At 40.5% G+C, this 19,409-nt stretch overlaps 1 protein-coding gene and 1 non-coding gene across 3 annotated transcripts in view; one reads left to right on the forward strand and one right to left on the reverse strand.

The window, feature by feature from the left end:
* CUL4B (cullin 4B) overlaps positions 1-19,409 on the reverse strand; it is a 55,819-nt gene that overhangs the window by 14,470 nt on the left and 21,940 nt on the right. For both annotated transcript variants that reach the window (XM_063634853.1, XM_055269390.2), the window contains 8 exons: positions 13,623-13,726; positions 13,036-13,105; positions 11,929-12,002; positions 10,965-11,127; positions 10,595-10,684; positions 10,208-10,290; positions 9,456-9,523; positions 1,910-2,028 (listed from right to left, as the gene is read on the reverse strand). In XM_063634853.1, coding sequence (XP_063490923.1) covers positions 1,910-2,028; positions 9,456-9,523; positions 10,208-10,290; positions 10,595-10,684; positions 10,965-11,127; positions 11,929-12,002; positions 13,036-13,105; positions 13,623-13,726 — 771 coding nt within the window. The remainder of the gene's footprint in view (positions 1-1,909; positions 2,029-9,455; positions 9,524-10,207; positions 10,291-10,594; positions 10,685-10,964; positions 11,128-11,928; positions 12,003-13,035; positions 13,106-13,622; positions 13,727-19,409) is intronic.
* On the forward strand, positions 10,797-10,900 carry LOC129476606 (small nucleolar RNA U13). Its single transcript, XR_008655030.1, has one exon. It is a non-coding gene; the product is annotated as a small nucleolar RNA U13 (small nucleolar RNA).

Raw genomic sequence — 19,409 nt, forward strand, 5'->3', positions numbered from 1 at the left:
GACCTCGAGTGCTCTGCCCGCCTCGGCCTCCCGAGGTGCTGGGACTGCAGACGGAGGCTCGCTCACTCGGTGCTCGGTGTTGCCCGGGCTGGAGTGCAGTGGCGTGGTCTTGCCTCGCTGCAGCCTCCGCCTCCCAGCCGCCTGCCTTGGCCTCCCAGGGTGCTGGGATTACAGCCTCCGTCTGGGAGGTGGGGAGCATCTCTGCCTGGCCGCCCATCCTCTGGGTTATGAGGAGCTCCTCTGCCGGGACGCCTCGTCTGGGAGGTGAAGAGCGCCTCTGCCCCGCCGCCACCTCGTCTAGGAAGTCAGGAACGTCTCTGCCCGGCCGCCCATTGTCTGGGACGTGAGGAGAGACTCTGCCTGGCCGCCGCCCCCTCTGGGAAGTGAGGAGCGCCTCTGCCTGGCCGCCCCTTCTGGGAAGTGAGGAGCGCCTCTGCCCGGCCGCCCCGTCTGGGGTGTGAGGAGCGCCTCTGCCGGCCGCCCCGTCTAGGAAGTGAGGAGCACCTCTGCCCAGCCGCCCCTTCTGGGAAGTGAGGAGCGCCTCTGCCCGGCCGCCCCTTCTGGAATGTGAGGAGCGCCTCTGCGCTGCCGCCCCGTCTAGGAAGTGAGGAGCGCCTCTGCGCTGCCGCCCCGTCTGGGAAGTGAGGAGCGCCTCTGCGCTGCCGCCCCGTCTGGGAAGTGAGGAGCGCCTCTGCCCGGCCGCCCCGTCTGGGAAGTGAGGAGCGCCTCTGCCCGGCCGCCCCGTCTGGGAAGTGAGGAGCACCTCTGCCCGGCCGCCCCTTCTGGGATGTGAGGAGCACCTCTGCCTGGCCGCCCCGTCTGGGATGTGGAGAGCGCCTCTGCCCGGCCGCCCCGTCTGGGAGGTCTACCACAGAGGCCAGAAGCAATGTGGGGGCTGGACGTGGTGGCTCACGCCTGTAGTCCCAGTACTCTGGGAGGCCGAGACGGGTTGATCACTTGAGGCTAGGAGTTCGAGACCAGCCTGGCCAACATGGCGAAACATATGAAAAATGCAACTGACAAACCAACCAACCAACCAAGCGACAACAAAACAGGTCTACACTGGAGTCATACTCTAATTTTTTCTATTTTCCTCCCTTTCTGATCCTTTATCCCACTTTCTTTTTCTTCCTCTTCCTTCTCCTCCTTCTTTGTCAAATAGAGGATTGAGTTATTATCATTGATCCATACAAAGTCCCTCTCTCATTTATTTTCTTTAATTCCCACCCCCCATTTCTATTCCCCGTCTTCCCATGTGCAACCTTCCTAATATGTTTGATATGCATCTTTTTGTTTGTATGTACTTTTAGAAAATGTTTATTGTTTTGTGTGCAAAAATAAATTAAAAATTTAAAATAAAAAAAGGAAAAAAAAAAACAAAAAAAACAAGAAATTATGTCAGCCATCAATCAGGTTTTATAGCTGATATGCCACACAGCTACCATTCTCAGGTTGACTGTTCTCAAAATTCCCATTACTTTTTAAACAAATTTAAAATTCCCTTAAAAGAATTGGATCAAGGCCGGGTGTGGTGGCTCACGCCTGTAATCCCAGCACTTTGGGAGGCCAAGGCGGGTGGATCATTTGAGTTCAGGAGTTCAAGGCCAGCCCGACCAACATGGTGAAACCCCGTCTCTACTAAAAATACAAAATTAGCCAGGCATGGTGGTGCATGCCTGTAATCCTAGCTACTTGGGAGGCTGAGGCAGGAGAATCGCTTGAACCTGGGCGGCAGAGGTTGCAGCGAGCCGAGATCGCGCCACTGCACTCCAGCTTGGGTGACAAGAGCAAAACTCTGTCTCAAAAAAAAAAAAAAAAAATTGGATCAAACAAGAAATGCTTGCCAATATGCACTCTTGATGTGTAGATAAGCCGTAAGAGAGAAAAATCACAGGTAAATTGTTAATACCTTGATATATTCGATCCACTGCTGCAAAAGAACCTGAACTCCACCTCGAACTCTACTGAAGAGCTGATACAGAAGAGACAAATCTTGAATTCGGTTTTCATCAAGGAGGTTATTTAAACCTGTATTTTAAAACATTTTGGCATTAAAATATAGTGAACAAAAAAGTGAACAAGATTATCAGACATTTTAATAAAATTTGAGTTATAATCATCATTGTGATACTGGTTTGAACTATGACTAGTCTGTACGTGAGCTGTAATGTGAGATTTCCTTGGAATTAAACCCAACCATCTTTCTGGATAAAAACTAAATATAGAGACTTTAGTCGTTATAAAAATAAAAACAGGCCAGGCACGGTGGCTCACACCTGTAATCCCAGCACTTTGGGAGGCCGAGGCAGGAGATCGATTGAACCCAGGAGGTCAAGACCAGCCTGGGCACAATAGTAAGACCCCCTCCCCCTTTCTATTTTAATTTAAAAAGTTAAAAAAATCAAAAAGAGAAAGAAAAATGGTTAACTCCATAATGGTTTGTGCCATTTAGCATGATAGAGGCAAAAACAAACTTATAAAAACTGGCTTACATAAATATACATTATAAATACCTCATATATGTAGTAACCATATTATGTACATAGTTATATGTCAGAATACCGGATATAGCCTGTGATATATCAAAAGCCATGCATAAATAGGTCAAATTTAAATGAGGCTCTAATAAATATTTGATTTTCAGGATGAAATAACAGTATAACTGCATTAAATTTCTAAATATATAAATTTTTATACAAAAGAAAATATTGTTGGGGAGAAAGGTAAGGCTTTTACCTATTTGTGGCATTCTCAAAGTAAAATGTAGGGTATACTCTAAATTCACTTGGGATTAGAAGTGCTTGGTTTGACATGCCATGAACAACAACAAAAAACCCTCACCACTTTGGTGTAAAAAGGAATACCTTTCCTTACTGAAAGCTTACATATTAAGTCAAGAATTTCCCACTTTTTTTCTTTTATTTTACTTAAAGAGACGAGAGTCTCACTATGTTGCCCAGGCTGACCTCAAACTCCTGGGCTGAAGCAATCCTCCTGCCTCAGCCTCCCAAGTAGCTGATACTACAGGCACATATCAACCACTGTTTTTTTATTGGTATTTGTGGATCCTTCTCTTCTAGTTCCTGTATCTTTCAGATAAGAAAACTGGCACCTCCAGGAAATTCACTGTGATTAATAAGGATGGTGTCCATCCTCAGAAATGCAGCCACATGCTATCAAATTTTTAAAAGGGCAACATCTTTAAAAATTCCCTACTAAGGGGGTGGAGCCAAGATGGCCGAATAGGAACAGCTCCCGTCTCCAGCTCCCAGCCCCAGCGACACAGAAGACGGGTGATTTCTGCAATTCTGCTTGAGGTACCGGTTTCATCTCACTAGGGAGTGCCTAACAGTGGGTGCAGGACAGTCGGTGAAGCGCACTGTGCACGAGCCGAAGCAGGGCGAGGCATTGCCTCACTCGGGAAGCGCAAGGGGTCAGGGAGTTCCCTTTCCTAGTCAAAGAAAGGGGAAACAGACGGCACCTGGAATATCGGGTCAGTCCCATCCTAATACTGCGCTTTTCCAACGGGCCTGGAAAACGGCACACTAGGAGATTGTGTCCCGCACCTGGCTCAGAGGGTCCTATGCCCACGGAGTCTCGCTGACTGCTAGCACAGCAGTCTGAGATCAAGCAGTAAGGGGGCAGCCAGGGTGGGGGAGGGGCGCCCGCCATTGCCCAGGCTTGCTTAGGTAAACAAAGCAGCCAGGAAGCTCGAACTGGGTGGAGCCCACCACAGCTCAAGGAGGCCTGCCTGCCTCTGTAGGCTCCACCTCTGGGGGCAGGGCACAGACAAACAAAAACTCAGCAAGAACCTCCACAGACTTAAATGTCCCTGTCTGACTGACAGCTTTGAAGAGAGTAGTGGTTCCCCCAGCATGCAGCTGGAGATCTGAGAACGGACAGACTGCCTCCTAAAGTGGGTCCCTCACCCCTGAGCAGCCTAACTGGGAGGCACCACCCCAGTAGGGACAGACTGACACCTCATTCAACCGGGTACTCCTCTGAGACAAAACTTTCAGAGGAACTATCAGACAGCTGAATTTGTGGTCTCACGAAAATCCGCTGTTCTGCAGCCACTGCTGCTGACACCCAGCCAAACAGGGTCTGGAGTGGACCTCTAGTAAACTCCAACAGACCTGCAGCTGAGGGTCCTGTCTGGTAGAAGGAAAACTAACAAACAGAAAGGACATCCACACCAAAAACCCATCTGTACATCACCATCATCAAAGACAAAAAGTAGATAAAACCACAAAGATGGGGAAAAAACAGAGCACAAAAACTGGAAACTCTAAAAAACAGAGCACCTCTCGTCCTCCAAAGGAACGCAGTTCCTCACCAGCAACGGAACAAAGCTGGATGGAGGATGACTTTGATGAGTTGAGAGAAGAAGGCTTCAGACGATCAAACTACTCTGAGCTACGAGAGGAAATTCAAAACAATAGCAAAGAAGTTAAAAACTTTGAAAAAAAAATTAGAAGAATGGATAACTAGAATAACCAATGGAGAGAAGGGCTTAAAGGAGCTGATGGAGCTGAAAGCCAAGTTTCAAGAACTACGCGAAGATTGCAGAAGCCTCAGTAGCAGATGCGATCAACTGGAAGAAAGGGTATCGCTGATGGAAGACGAAATGAATGACATGAAGAGAGAAGGGAAGTTTAGAGAAAAAAGAATAAAAAGAAATGAACAAAGCCTCCAAGAAATTTGGGACTATGTGAAAAGACCAAACCTACGTCTGATTGGTGTACCTGAAAATGATGGGGAGAATGGAACCAAGTTGGAAAACACTCTGCAAGATATTATCCAGGAGAACTTCCCCAATCTAGCAAGGCAGGCCAGCATTCAGATTCAGGAAATACAGAGAACGCCACAAAGATACTCCTCGAGAAGGGCAACTCCAAGACACATAATTGTCAGATTCACCAAAGTTGAAATGAAGGAAAAAATGTTAAGGGCAGCCAGAGAGAAAGGTCGGGTTACCCACAAAGGGAAGCCCATCAGACTAACAGCTGATCTCTCAGCAGAAACTCTACAAGCCAGAAGAGAGTGGGGGCCGATATTCACCATTCTTAAAGAAAAGAATTTTCAACCCAGAATCTCCTATCCCGCCAAACTAAGCTTCATAAGTGAAGGAGAAATAAAATACTTTACAGACAAGCAAACGCTGAGTGATTTTGTCACCACCAGGCCTGCCCTAAAAGAGCTCCTGAAGGAAGCACTAAACATGGAAAGGAACAACCGGTACCAGCCACTGCAAAAACATGCCAAATTGTAAAGACCATCGAGGCTAGGAAGAAACTATAGCAACTAACGAGCAAAATAACCAACTAACATCATAATGACAGGATCAGATTCACACATAACAATATTCACGTTAAATGTAAATGGGCTAAATGCTCCAATCAAAAGACACAGACTGGCAAACTGGATAAGGAGTCAGGACCCATCAGTGTGCTGTATTCAGGAAACCCATCTCACGTGCAGAGACACACATAGACTCAAAATAAAGGGATGGAGGAAGATCTATCAAGCAACTGGAAATCAAAAAAAGGCAGGGGTTGCAATCCTAGTCTCTGATAAAATAGACTTTAAACCAACAAAGATCAAAAGAGACAAAGAAGGCCATTACATAATGGTAAAGGGATCAATTCAACAAGAAGAGCTAACTATCCTAAATATATATGCACCCAACACAGGAGCACCCAGATTCATAAAGCAAGTCCTCAGTGACCTACAAAGGGACTTAAACTCCCACACAATAATAATGGGAGATTTTAACAACCCACTGTCAGCATTAGACAGATCAACGAGACAGAAAGTTAACAAGGATATCCAGGAATTGAACTCAGCTCTACATAAAGTGGACCTAATAGACATCTACAGAACTCTCCACCCCAAGTCAACAGAATATACATTTTTTTCAGCACCACACCACACCTATTCCAAAATTGACCACATAGTTGGAAGTAAAGCTCTCCTCAGCAAATGTAAAAGAACAGAAATTATAATAAACTGTCTCTCAGACCACAGCAGTGCAATCAAACTAGAACTCAGGATTAAGAAACTCACTCAAAACCGCTCAACTACATGGAAACTGAACAACCTGCTCCTGAATGACTACTGGGTACATAATGAAATGAAGGCAGAAATAAAGATGTTCTTTGAAACCAACGAGAACAAAGACACAACATACCAGAATCTCTGGGACACGTTCAAAGCAGTGTGTAGAGGGAAATTTATAGCACTAAATGCCCACAAGAGAAAGCAGGAAAGATCCAAAATTGACACCCTAACATCACAATTAAAAGAACTAGAAAAGCAAGAGCAAACACATTCAAAAGCTAGCAGAAGGCTAGAAATAACTAAAATCAGAGCAGAACTGAAGGAAATAGAGACACAAAAAACCCTTCAAAAAATTAATGAATCCAGGAGCTGGTTTTTTGAAAAGATCAACAAAATTGATGGACCGCTAGCAAGACTAATAAAGAAGAAAAGAGAGAAGAATCAAATAGATGCAATAAAAAACGAAAAAGGGGATATCACCACCGATCCCACAGAAATACAATCTACCATCACAGAATACTACAAACACCTCTATGCAAATAAACTAGAAAATCTAGAAGAAATGGATAAATTCCTCGACAAATACACCCTCCCAAGACTAAACCAGGAAGAAGTTGAATCTCTGAATAGACCAATAACAGGTTCTGAAATTGTGGCAATAATCAATAGCTTACCAACCAAAAAGAGTCCAGGACCTGATGGATTCACAGCTGAATTCTACCAGAGGTACAAGGAGGAACTGGTACCATTCCTTCTGAAACTATTCCAATCGATAGAAAAAGAGGGAATCCTCCCTAACACATTTTATGAAGCCAGCATCGTCCTGATACCAAAACCTGGCAGAGACTTAACCAAAAAAGAGAATTTCAGACCAATATCCTTGATGAACATTGATGCAAAAATCCTCAATAAAATACTGGCAAACCGAATCCAGCAGCACATCAAAAAGTTTATCCACCATGATCAAGTGGGCTTCATCCCTGGGATGCAAGGCTGGTTCAACATACGCAAATCAATAAATGTAATCCAGCATATAAACAGAACCAAAGACAAAAACCACACGATTATCTCAATAGATGCAGAAAAGGCCTTTGACAAAATTCAACAACCCTTCATGCTAAAAACTCTCAATAAATTAGGTATTGATGGGACATATCTCAAAATAATAACAGCTATCTATGACAAACCCACAGCCAATATCATACTGAATGGGCAAAAACTGGAAGCATTCCCTCTGAAAACTGGCACAAGACAGGGATGCCCTCTCTCACTGCTCCTATTCAACATAGTGCTGGAAGTTCTGGCCAGAGCAATCAGGCAGGAGAAGGAAATAAAGGGTATTCAATTAGGAAAAGAGGAAGTCAAATTGTCCCTGTTTGCAGATGACATGATTGTATATCTAGAAAACCCCACTGTCTCAGCCCAAAATCTCCTTAAGCTGATTAGCAACTTCAGCAAAGTCTCAGGATACAAAATTAATGTACAAAAATCACAAGCATTCTTGTACACCAATAACAGACAAACAGAGAGCCAAATCATGAGTGAACTCCCATTCACAATTGCTTCAAAGAGAATAAAATACCTAGGAATCCAACTTACAAGGGATGTGAAAGACCTCTTCAAGGAGAACTACAAACCACTGCTCAATGAAATAAAAGAGGATACAAACAAATGGAAGAACATTCCATGCTCATGGGTTGGAAGAATCAATATCGTGAAAATGGCCATACTGCCCAAGGTAATTTATAGATTCAATGCCATCCCCATCAAGCTACCAATGACTTTCTTCACAGAATTGGAAAAAACTACTTTAAAGTTCATATGGAACCAAAAAAGAGCCTGCATCGCCAAGTCAATCCTAAGCCAAAAGAACAAAGCTGGAGGCATCACGCTACCTGACTTTAAACTATACTACAAGGCTACAGTAACCAAAACAGCATGGTACTGGTACCACAACAGAGACATAGATCAATGGAACAGAACAGAGCCCTCAGAAATGATGCCACATAGCTACAACTATCTGATCTTTGACAAACCTGACAAAAACAAGAAATGGGGAAAGGATTCCCTATTTAATAAATGGTGCTGGGAAAACTGGCTAGCCATATGTAGAAAGCTGCAACTGGATCCCTTCCTTACACCTTATACAAAAATTAATTCAAGATGGATTAAAGACTTATATGTTAGACCTAAAACCATTAAAATCCTACAAGAAAACCTAGGCAATACCATTCAGGACATAGGCGTGGGCAAGGACTTCATGTCTAAAACACCAAAAGCAATGGCAATAAAAGCCAAAATCGACAAATGGGATCTCATTAAACTAAAGAGCTTCTGCACAGCAAAAGAAACTATCATCAGAGTGAACAGGCAACCTACAGAATGGGAGAAAATTTTTGCAACCTACTCATCTGACAAAGGGCTAATATCCAGAATCTACAATGAACTCAAACAAATTTACAAGAAAAAAACAAACAACCCCATCAAAAAGTGGGCAGAGGACATGAACAGACACTTCTCAAAAGAAGACATTTATGCAGCCAAAAAACACATGAAGAAATGCTCCTCATCACTGGCCATCAGAGAAATGCAAATCAAAACCACAGTGAGATACCATCTCACACCAGTTAGAATGGCCATCATTAAAAAATCAGGAAACAACAGGTGCTGGAGAGGATGTGGAGAAATAGGAACACTTTTACACTGTTGGTGGGACTGTAAACTAGTTTAACCATTGTGGAAGTCAGTGTGGCGATTCCTCAGGGATCTCGAACTAGAAATACCATTTGACCCAGCCATCCCATTACTGGGTATATACCCAAAGGACTATAAATCATGCTGCTATAAAGACACATGCACACGTATGTTTATTGCGGCACTATTCACAATAGCAAAGAGTTGGAACCAACCCAAATGTCCAACAATGATAGACTGGATTAAGAAAATGTGGCACATATACACCATGGAATACTATGCAGCCATAAAAAATGATGAGTTCGTGTCCTTTGTAGGGACATGGATGAAACTGGAAAACATCATTCTCAGTAAACTATCGCAAGGACAAAAAACCAAACACCGCATGTTCTCACTCATAGGTGGGAATTGAACAATGAGAACTCATGGACACAGGAAGGGGAACATCACACTCCGGGGACTGTTGTGGGGTGGGGGGAGGGGGGAGGGACAGCATTAGGAGATACACCTAATGCTAAATGACGAGTTAATGGGTACAGGAAATCAACATGGCACATGGATACATATGTAACAAACCTGCACATTGTGCACATGTACCCTAAAACCCTAAAGTATAATTAAAAAAAAAAAAAAAAAAAATTCCCTACTAATTTGCCATTGCCATTTAAAAAGCAATCTCTTATTTACAAATTGCCAATTACCTTTCTGAAGAATTGCTGTTAAGTGTTCACCTAGAAGTTGTTTTTCTACAGTAGCAATTAATGACTTCCTAAAGGAAAAAAAAAAAAAAAAGGTTAGTATTATTGATGTTTGACTTCCAGAAAATCTAAAGCCTCTCCTGAGGGTGGAAAAAAAAATCAAATAGCTCATTTTATGTTGATTTCAAGATTCTTATCCTATGTATAAATCTATTGGTGCTCAGAGTTACTATACTTTATGCCTAAAAGAAAAAAAACATAAAGGAATTGACAGGCAAAAATTTAAAAAAAACACTGCATATTTTAGAATTTGGTTTACATAATGAAATAAGTATCTCCAAGACCTTGCTGTAGTTGGCTTTTTCCAAGTTTTGCTACTTTTATTAGGAAGGTAAAGAAGTACTACATACAGAAGCCCCTCGACTGGCAATATTAATACCTAGGAAAGCACAGAAATAGGGGAATCCACTGAATTTTAATTGGCCTGAAGAGTTTAAAGGTCACATCAGCCTCTAATATTATTTCTAAATTACCTTCTAAACACACACACACACACACACACACCCCCCTAATAATCGAATCCTTGGATGAAAACTAACTAGGGAAAAGAATAACTTGAAGTTTGTATTATGAAAACAACTGTTAACACTTCAAATCACACCTGAAAACAGTTACTAACATGTTTAGGATAGCTAAAGTGCTGCAAGTAATTTAACGACAGTTTAAGACTATTAAATTCAGCATGTAATACTTACTGGGTGGTCTGATCTAAGTAAGTAATAAGTCTGTCTGCTTCTTCTTCTAAACGTTTGTTAACATGATGTAGATATTCAGGAACCTACAAAGATAGTTTTTTATATTATTGTTTTCCTCCCCATAAATCACTCAGAAAATGTCAAGTCCAAAAGATCCTGGAAGTGGCCCTGTCAAATGTGACAGGGTAGAATCATATGTAAAAATTTATAGGTAGAGTTTATGATCCAGAATTCTGGCCTTTAAGAAGAGAGAAAAGAAAGGAGCACCTAAGTGAGAGAAGAGCATCACAATGTTGGGAAGATAAATGCAAAGGGAAGCTTATATTCTACAAAGTAAAGTCTATTGTGAGAGACAGCGAGAATTTATTAGTCATGATTTTTAAATACCTCTCTTTCTTGCATTAATTTTTGGCCTTCAGCTGCATAGAGCCGGTTAGTTTCTTCCAAAAATCGTTGTTCAAAAGAATCTTGATAAATCTGGGAGGGGGAACAAAATGAAGGAGATCATTTATTTAGCAAATATTTACTAAATGTCCTCTATGTCTATGTAAACAGCATTATGAATTTGGTTTTTAAACAACAAGCTAGGATCCTTTTGTAGTTTAGAAGCATGATGATTGGGTTTTTATGCTCATATATGAGATGTGCTTCCTTCAAACCTTGTTATGACATCAGCACATTACCTGTCTGATATGGGGGGAAAAAAAAACTAGGAATAGCAATCAGCTCTGTATAGTATGTGTAGAAGTTAACTTACTTGCAAATCAGACAGCATGCTTAAAAGGCTTCGAAGTAAACTTCTATCAATTGCTTCACCATTCCTTTCCCTCTCAATCAAGAGAAGAATGCCATCAATTGTCTTATTCTGCACTTTCTGATCACTTATAATATGAGCCCTAAATAACTCCAGTCCCATGTCCCTAAAATAAAAAACAAATATAACCTAAATTAGTTGACAATACCACTTCTGAAGAGGTTTGCTTAACTTCTTACCACATGTTCCCACGCTAATTAGGGCTCCAGGGCTTTGAAGCAGCAATTGTCAAAAAATAACATCCACACATTTAATTTTGAATAACATTATTAGATTAAAGCACACAGGAAACTCATTTTGTCTTTACTGAGAATTGAAGCTAAATTCCTATTTTCCTCCATAACTAAGTTTTGTTGTATTATTTCTTTTTGTGGATTTCTTCCTTGCTCAAATCAACAGACAAAATTAGTTCAAAGACATAAAACAGTTTTCACTGTACTGGTATTGAAAGCTTATTTGGTTATTTATCAACTGGTTTCAATACTAAAGAATCAGTGAATTCTGATCATTGCTGTAGGCAGATGATAGGTACATGGGGGGGGGAAGAGTTCATGATACTATTCTGTTTTCGTGTATACATGGACTTTTCCATAATGTTAAATGAGCGAACTCTTGATGATCAGCAGCAAAATGAATCACAATCATAGACATTCCAGAGCAAACTTTAGTCCCCTTGGCTAACAAAAAACTTCTTCATAAATTAATACATGCCCAGGGAATGTTAGCTATCTTCAATATTAGCACAGGCAACATATTATTAGGAAGATAAAACTGCTACAAAGGAAAGTCTAGAAGCCAAATGTGAATTTTTAGAATATTTACAGTATAGCTTATACTCTTTCATTAGTGTAATTAAGATTTGAATATGATTTGGAACAATCTTTTCATGTTTTTCTGGTATCCTTACCAAATGGAGGGTAGCATTGAATTCTGAAGAACGTAAGTTCTATCCAGAAACAAAAAAATGCTCCTAATCATGATCTGCCAATGAAAAAAAAAGAAATCAGACAAGTTTTGTATGTTGTGAAGCTGAAATACTTGCTTTCAATAAGAATAAAACTGAAGGGTTTGTCTGTATATATATTAGATTACTAACATCAAACATGCAGATAAACACATCTATCTGAAAATATACCCATATCGTTTTTATTATTCAACAGTCTTAATCCTTTTTGTGTTTTCTAGAAAAAAGACGCTTAAAATGGCCCTCTGACTTACTACTTGAAAAGTAACTGAAAATAATAACAGAGAATCAAGGGGACACTCATATAATTCTTCCTGCGCCACAGTGCTAGGGAATGAAGCTGCCTTACATTGCACATGTGAGGGGTTTTTTTGGCAGGGGGTGGGGGTGGGGGGGGTGATGGATTTTAAGATTTTAATCTGTAGAATATAAGGTATAAACCAGATTAAGAAAAATGGAAAAGGTTGTCATCTGAATAAACTAAAACACAGGACCATCAGGCACCTTCACAGGTAATCAAACAGTGGACAGGATAACCATCAAGAGAGAAAAAAAATAAGAGTGACAGACGAAATGTAGCTTTTTAATGAATGAGATAAATACATTTTTGGTAAGTGTGACAAAAATAAAAATGAACCTAAGGTGCAAGACATTTTGAAATGCAGGTTTACCTATAACTTGTGGTTTTAAAATAGAAAACTCAACCAAAACTAGTTTCCAATTCAGAAAAGGAACTTGGGAGGAAGAGTGGGAGGGGGGCGAGGGATAAAAGACTACAGTGGTGCAACGTATACTGCTCTGGTGAAGGGTGCACCCAAATCTCACAAATCACCACTAAGAAACTTACTCATGTAACCAAATGTCACCTGTACCCCAATAACTTACGGGAAAATAAAAAATAATAAATAAAAAAAAGAAAAAGAAAAGGAACAGATATTGCAGCAATCTCCCTATTGCTAAGTTTTAAAAGCTAACACTCCTGTATTTGAAGAAATGTTTTTAACTATTAATACAATGTTTAGCTGAAATACAATACTTTTTCCAGCTTACCATTTGTCTGCAATGGTTTTGCCAGCATCTATCAATCTTCTTTAAAAAAAGAACGCTATCCAATGAATCCCTGAAACCTATGTTAAGGATATTTTAAAGCGTTTGGTACAAGTCATATGTGCCATGTGACAGACAGCACATTAGTCTTAAACATGAATACCTTGCACACTAAGTGAAACTAAATGGCACTTGATTATGCACCAAAGTGCTATTTCCTAATTTGTAAAAGAAAAAAAACATAGTTTATACTAAAAAACACCTTTAAAAACAAGTCTTACACATAACTGAACATCATGTTTTTAGTTTACGATTTCCCTTAGGAGATTATTTTTCCTCAAGTGGAAATCTGTTAGGGCAAAAAGGGTAAAGACATAAGGACATCTTATTTACATGAATACCACATGTAGTTCTGGACACGAATTAAGGCTGAAAAGTCAAAATGTGTTTCTTTCTCGAGAAACACAAGGCATAAAAAATGACAAACCTACAAAATACAGGCATTCTACTTCAAGCTGGGTTAAACAGTGAGGGGTCGGGACGCAGAGGAAGACAAAACTATTCACGATTTTTTGTTTTAAAAAGGATATTCTCTGAATTGATGAATCTGTGCTTTGATGTGATCTTCACAGATCTGTCTCAGCTGTTTGTACAAGTTTGCAGAAATCTTGTAAGAACAGAGATTTTCTACAGCCTGCAAGGTTAAACACATACTTTCTTAAGGAGAGGATGAAGGATTTCTCAACTATTTACATCAGATTCTTATTGATATTTCTACCACATCAGCTTATTAAAAAGGGTTATTCATCCACTTAAAACACAAGGTAAAACAACAAAATATATCAATGTGGATGACAAACTTTCTCATAACCAATGCACTGTATCAAAAAAGAACAAATTACAGGTTTAGCATCTTTAATCTAAAAATCTGAAATCCAAAACGCTCAAAAATCTGAAACTTTTTGAGTGCCAACATGCTGCTCAAAGAAAATCCTACTTGGGCTGAGTGCAGTGATTCATGCCTGTAATCCCAACATTTTGGGGGGCCAAGGTGAGAGGATTGCTTGATGCCAGGCTAGAACAGCCTAGGCAACTGTAATGGTTAATACTGAGTGTCAACTTGATTGGATTGAAGGATACAAAGTATTGATCCTGGGTGTGTCTGTGAGGGTGCTGCCAAAAGAGATTAACATTTGAGTCAGAGGGCTGGGGAAGGCAGATCCACCCTTAACCTGGCAGGCACAATCTAATCAGCTTCCAGTGAATATAAAGCAGGACAAAAAAAGTGAAAAGGAGAGAAGGGCCTAGCCTCCCAGCCTACATCTTTCTCTCATGCTGGATGCTTCCTGCCCTCGAACATCAGACTCCAAGTTCTTCAGTTTTGGGAATCAACCTGGCTCTCCTTACTCCTCAGCTTGCAGACAGCCTATTGTGGGACCTTGTGATCGTGTAAGTTAACACTTAATAAACTCCCCTTTATATATATCTCCTACTAGTTCTGTAGTTCTGTCCCTCTAAGAAAACCCTGACTAATACAGAAACAAAGCAAGACTCCATCTCTACAAAAAATTTAAAAATTAGCTGGGCCCAGTGGTGTGCACCTGTAGTCCCAGCTATTCAGGAGGCTGAGGCAGGAGGATCACTTGAGCCCAGGAGTTCAAGGTTGAAGTGAACCATGATTACACCACTGCACTCTAGCCTGGGGACAAAGTGAGACCTTGTCTCAAAAATAAAAAAGCTGTCTTGTTTAAAATGTTAATCATTTTCACAAGCAGAGCTTCATTTTGGGTTTAAAAAAGAATTTCACCTATGTATCAGATGGGTCGGGCAGTCCTACTACAATTGAATTAAAATTTACTTAAACGTTCTTGAATTTTCCTGAACAGAACAAAGCAGAAATTATTGCTAGCAGTATGATAATGAGTATGATATAATACCAAGGAATTTTCTCCAACATTTCAGTTTAAGAATAGTTAAATATAGATTTTAAAATTTGTAACTGGGTGCAGTGGCTCATGCCTGTAATCCCAACGGTTTAAGAGGCTGAGGCGGGCGGATCACTTGAGGTCAGGAGTTCAAAATCAGCCTGGCCAACATAGTGAAACCCCGTCTCCACTAAAAATACAAAAATTAGCCGGACATGGTGGTGCACGCCTGTAATCCCAGCTACTCAGGAGGCTGAGGCAGGAGAATCTCTTGAACCCAGGAGGTGGAGGGTGCAGTGAGCTGAGATCACACCACTGCACTCTGGCCTGGGCAACAGAGAGAGACTCCATCTCAAAAAGGAATAAAATAAAAAATAAATAAAATTTGTACAACTGAATTAACACCAATTACAAAAGAAATAACTGCATTTTTACTTCACTTTAATAACTGAATTGGTCTTCTTTTATACTCAGATTCCAGAAGGATGACCTTCAGATTTCAGTAAGTTTCCTGTTATGCATATATAAAAGACTTGCAAATTTAAAACAACAGGCATGGTAAAACTCTTTGGGAAAACTCTGATATAATCTATAATTCCAAGTGGTAATGACTTAAATGTAACACCAGAATTCCTTTCTCACCACAACAGAAGAAAAAAATTCCATTAAAATGGACTCTAGGGGGGCATCCAAGTTCTGTGGGTTGGAGTGGAATTTTAAAAATATGTAGTTAGAAGTCACATTCCCAATATGCAGGTCCAGTAAATAAATTAGCAAATGAAAAGAAAGCTTGGCAGAGCGTGGTGGCTCACGCCTGTAATCCCAGCACTTTGGGAGGCCAAGGCGGGCAGATCATGAGGTCAGGAGTTTGAGACCAGTCTGACTAACATAGTGAAACCCTGTCTCTACTAAAAATACAAAAATTAGCCGGGTGTGGTGGTGTGCACCAGCTACTCGGGAGGCTGAGGCAGGAGAATCTCATCAACCCGGGAGGTGGAGGTTGCAGTGAGCCGAGATTGTGCCACTGCATTCCAGCCCAGGCAACAGTGTGAGACTCTGTCTCGAGAAGAGAAAAGAGAAGAGAAGAGAAGAGAAGAGAAGAGAAGAGAAGAGAAGAGAAGAGCTTAAAGGAAACCTCTTACACCACAAGAGACAAGTCACCACACCTCATCAGGAAACAGCAGGCCAATTAGATTGGGCAGCTATGGAGGAATAAGAAGGCTGAGACCCTGCTGGACTGCCCACTTTTCATGTGACCTGGGGCTAGGCCACAAATGCTTAAGGGAATTTACATGTATTTCATGTGCCTCTCTGTTCACACGGGTCCTTTGTGGACTGTCCCCCTTCCACCTTTAGTATTCCTCCTCTCATTGTATCTCACCGTTCCTTCTGAATGACTGTTTTCTCAGCATTTCTTATCTCTCTGCTTAGATTCTCTCATATGACTTAGTGCGTACTTCATCTTTCCACACTGCACACTTCCAGTACTTCTCTAAGTCCTATTTATCCCATTTCCTTCTGCTATGTTCCCTTCTCACATAAAACAGTTCTCGGCACATCTACTTATCTTCTCACACAAGATACCATATTCCCTTACTACTCAATTAGGTCCCACTTCTTCCAATAAGTTCTTCTTAATTGACTCAGCTACCAGTGACTCACATGGCACTCGCACCCATCATACCACACTGACTTAGTCATTGAGTCAACACTATTTATCTCTCAACCACTGGACACTTCTTACACAAAACTACTTATCTTTTTATGTGTATATCTTGTCTCTCTGACTCCTTAATGACAGAAAGACATTGTGTGGTCATCTATTTATAAATTCTTTAATACTTTTTAAGCTTTGAACCAAGTGAATACATGAAGTATTCAAAAAAATCTCTAGCAATGTGTCCTGCACATAGAAAGGGCTTCTAGTATGAGAAAAGCTGCCAGAAAACGTGTAATTACGATTGAGTGTGCTAGATGCTATGATGAGGATAAGCAGAGAGATGAGGCCCCTAACCCAGCATTTAGGGGAGGGCAAGTCAGAAAAGCCTTCCTGGGAAGAGGTAAAGGGACAGAGTCCCAAAGACCCACAGGGAAAGATAAAAAGTTAGTAGAAATAGTGAGAAATTGAGAATTAAGCTGGGCTTTACAGCACAGAGTCTCTCACCTGTGTTTAGCTGGAGGGTGGTTTAAGAACTTTAAGGCAAGAAAGGCAGGAGCATCTAAGGTGAGTTTTGAGGTCAAGTTCGGAGGGAACATTCTGTTTTTCTAATTTAGCCTTGACTGCTTAACCTATAGACCGGATCTAGTCATTTTCCTTCCTCAACAACCTTCCATCAAGCTTTTCCTGTACTGTGATGGGGCAATCTCGTAATAGGTATAAATAAACAAACAAAAAGAACTATCTGGTACATGGTCCGCTATCATTTATGTAAAAAAGGGACAAAATAAAAACATACACAGTCGTTTTACGTATATAAAACATCTCTGGAGAGATATCCAAAAAACTAATAATGTCTGTCACAAAGAGCACTAACTAACTAGGGGACTGGAGGATGGGGTGGAAGTGAGACTTTTCACTACGTGCTCTGCAATACTTTCGGGGCTTTGAACCAGAGGAATATATTAAGTATTAAAAAAACTTAAATACTTGCCTTCCCCAATAAAAGCCTTTCTAACTTCCCCACCACCATACTTTTAAGCATGGCGTTGAAGGCGAATCTTACCACTTCCATCTCATGTCTGATTATAACTTTTTTTTTCTTTTTTTTTAGATGCAGTCTTGCTCCGTCGCCCAGACTGGGGTGCAATCTTGGCTCAGTGCAACCTCTGCCTCCAGGTTCAAGTGGTTCTCCTGCTTCAGCCTCTCAAGTAGCTGGGATTACAGGCATGCACCGCCACACTCAGCTAGGTTTTTTTGTATTTTTAGTAGAGGTGGGGTTTCACCATGTTGGCCAGGCTAGTCTCGAATTCCTGACTTCAAGTGAACTGTTCACCTCAGCCTCCCAAAGTGCTGGATTACATGCATGAGCCACCTTGGCCACCCCTGACTATAACCTTTCACACATCCTTTGATCCAAGTACTCTACTTTTCTCACTTTTGGGCAAGATTTGGAGTGGTGTCTCTAAAACAGTGGCTTCCAAAATGTTTTGACCCAAAGCCACAGTAGGAAATCTAATGTCACAATCCATCATACATAAATTTATGTAACTAAAATAAAATCTTCACGAACCTACACATCATTACTCTATGTGATGCATTCTGATATTTGCTATTTCATTTCTTTTTAAAAAATGCTGGTCACAAACTATTAATTTCATGAACCTATTAGAACTTAAGTAACTTAGGGTAGGTACTTATGCTCTCTTACTAGTACTAAGTGCTTTCCACAACCCCAAGGTATCAGTCCAGTTTTGGACACAGTAAGCAGTCATGGATTGAACAAGGAATGACTGTTTACTAAGTACTCTTCATCCTATTACATGCTGGGATGGAAACAGGAATAAGGTGTTTGAGATAAGCTCTATTTTACTCTAGGTCTTTGAAACGTACTTTTAGAAATATATTATTTTAAATATTATGTATTTATTATTTATGTATTTTTACATATTATGCATTGTTTTATTTAAATATTATGTATTATGTATTTTTACACAGTATGCATTACATATTTATTATTTAAATATTATGTATTATTTATGTATTTTTACATATTATGCATTATGTATTTATTATTTACACTAATAAAACACTTTGGGAATCTCTGGAAGTAACCTCTTGCCTCACAAACAACTATTTGTAATGAACAGATTCTAGATAACTGCAACCTCTGCCTCCTGGGTTCAAGCGATTCTCATGCCTTAGCCTCCCCAGTAGCTTGGATTACAGACACATGCCACCACACCTGGCTGAATTTTGTATTTTTGGTAGAGACTGGGTTTCACCATGTTGGCCAAGCTGGTCTTGAACGCCTGACCTCATGTGATCCGCCCACCTTGGCCTCCCAAAGTGTTGGGATTTCAGGCGTCAGCCACTGCACCCAGCCTTACAAGTATTTTTAATAAAACTATCTTTTTACTTAAGCTCCCACTAATTACCAGTAAATATGCTGCCTTAAATCCTTTGAAGGTACTTAGGTATAAAATACAGGCATTCTAGCAAGCTTCTAACCCTTATTCTTCCAAATCCCAGCCCTTCCCCTCCAAAATCCACAGGATACATAAAAAATGTGTCTTTCTTCGCAAGGATGAGCTAAAAAAAAGTGTCTGAAAAAAAAAACACACTCAAAAAAATATATATAAACGTGTAGCAAATGACATATGCAAATATTTACTGAACAACAGACAATAAAAAAGATACTGAATTTTTCCACCAGGGTGTTGAACTCTGGTCACTGGTCTAAGGAGTGGAGTCTTATTTTTCAAGCTATGTTTACAGATAGTAAGTAAAGCACA

This window comes from Symphalangus syndactylus, chromosome X, assembly GCF_028878055.3.
Source record: "Symphalangus syndactylus isolate Jambi chromosome X, NHGRI_mSymSyn1-v2.1_pri, whole genome shotgun sequence".
NCBI classification, from domain to species: Eukaryota; Metazoa; Chordata; class Mammalia; order Primates; family Hylobatidae; genus Symphalangus; species Symphalangus syndactylus.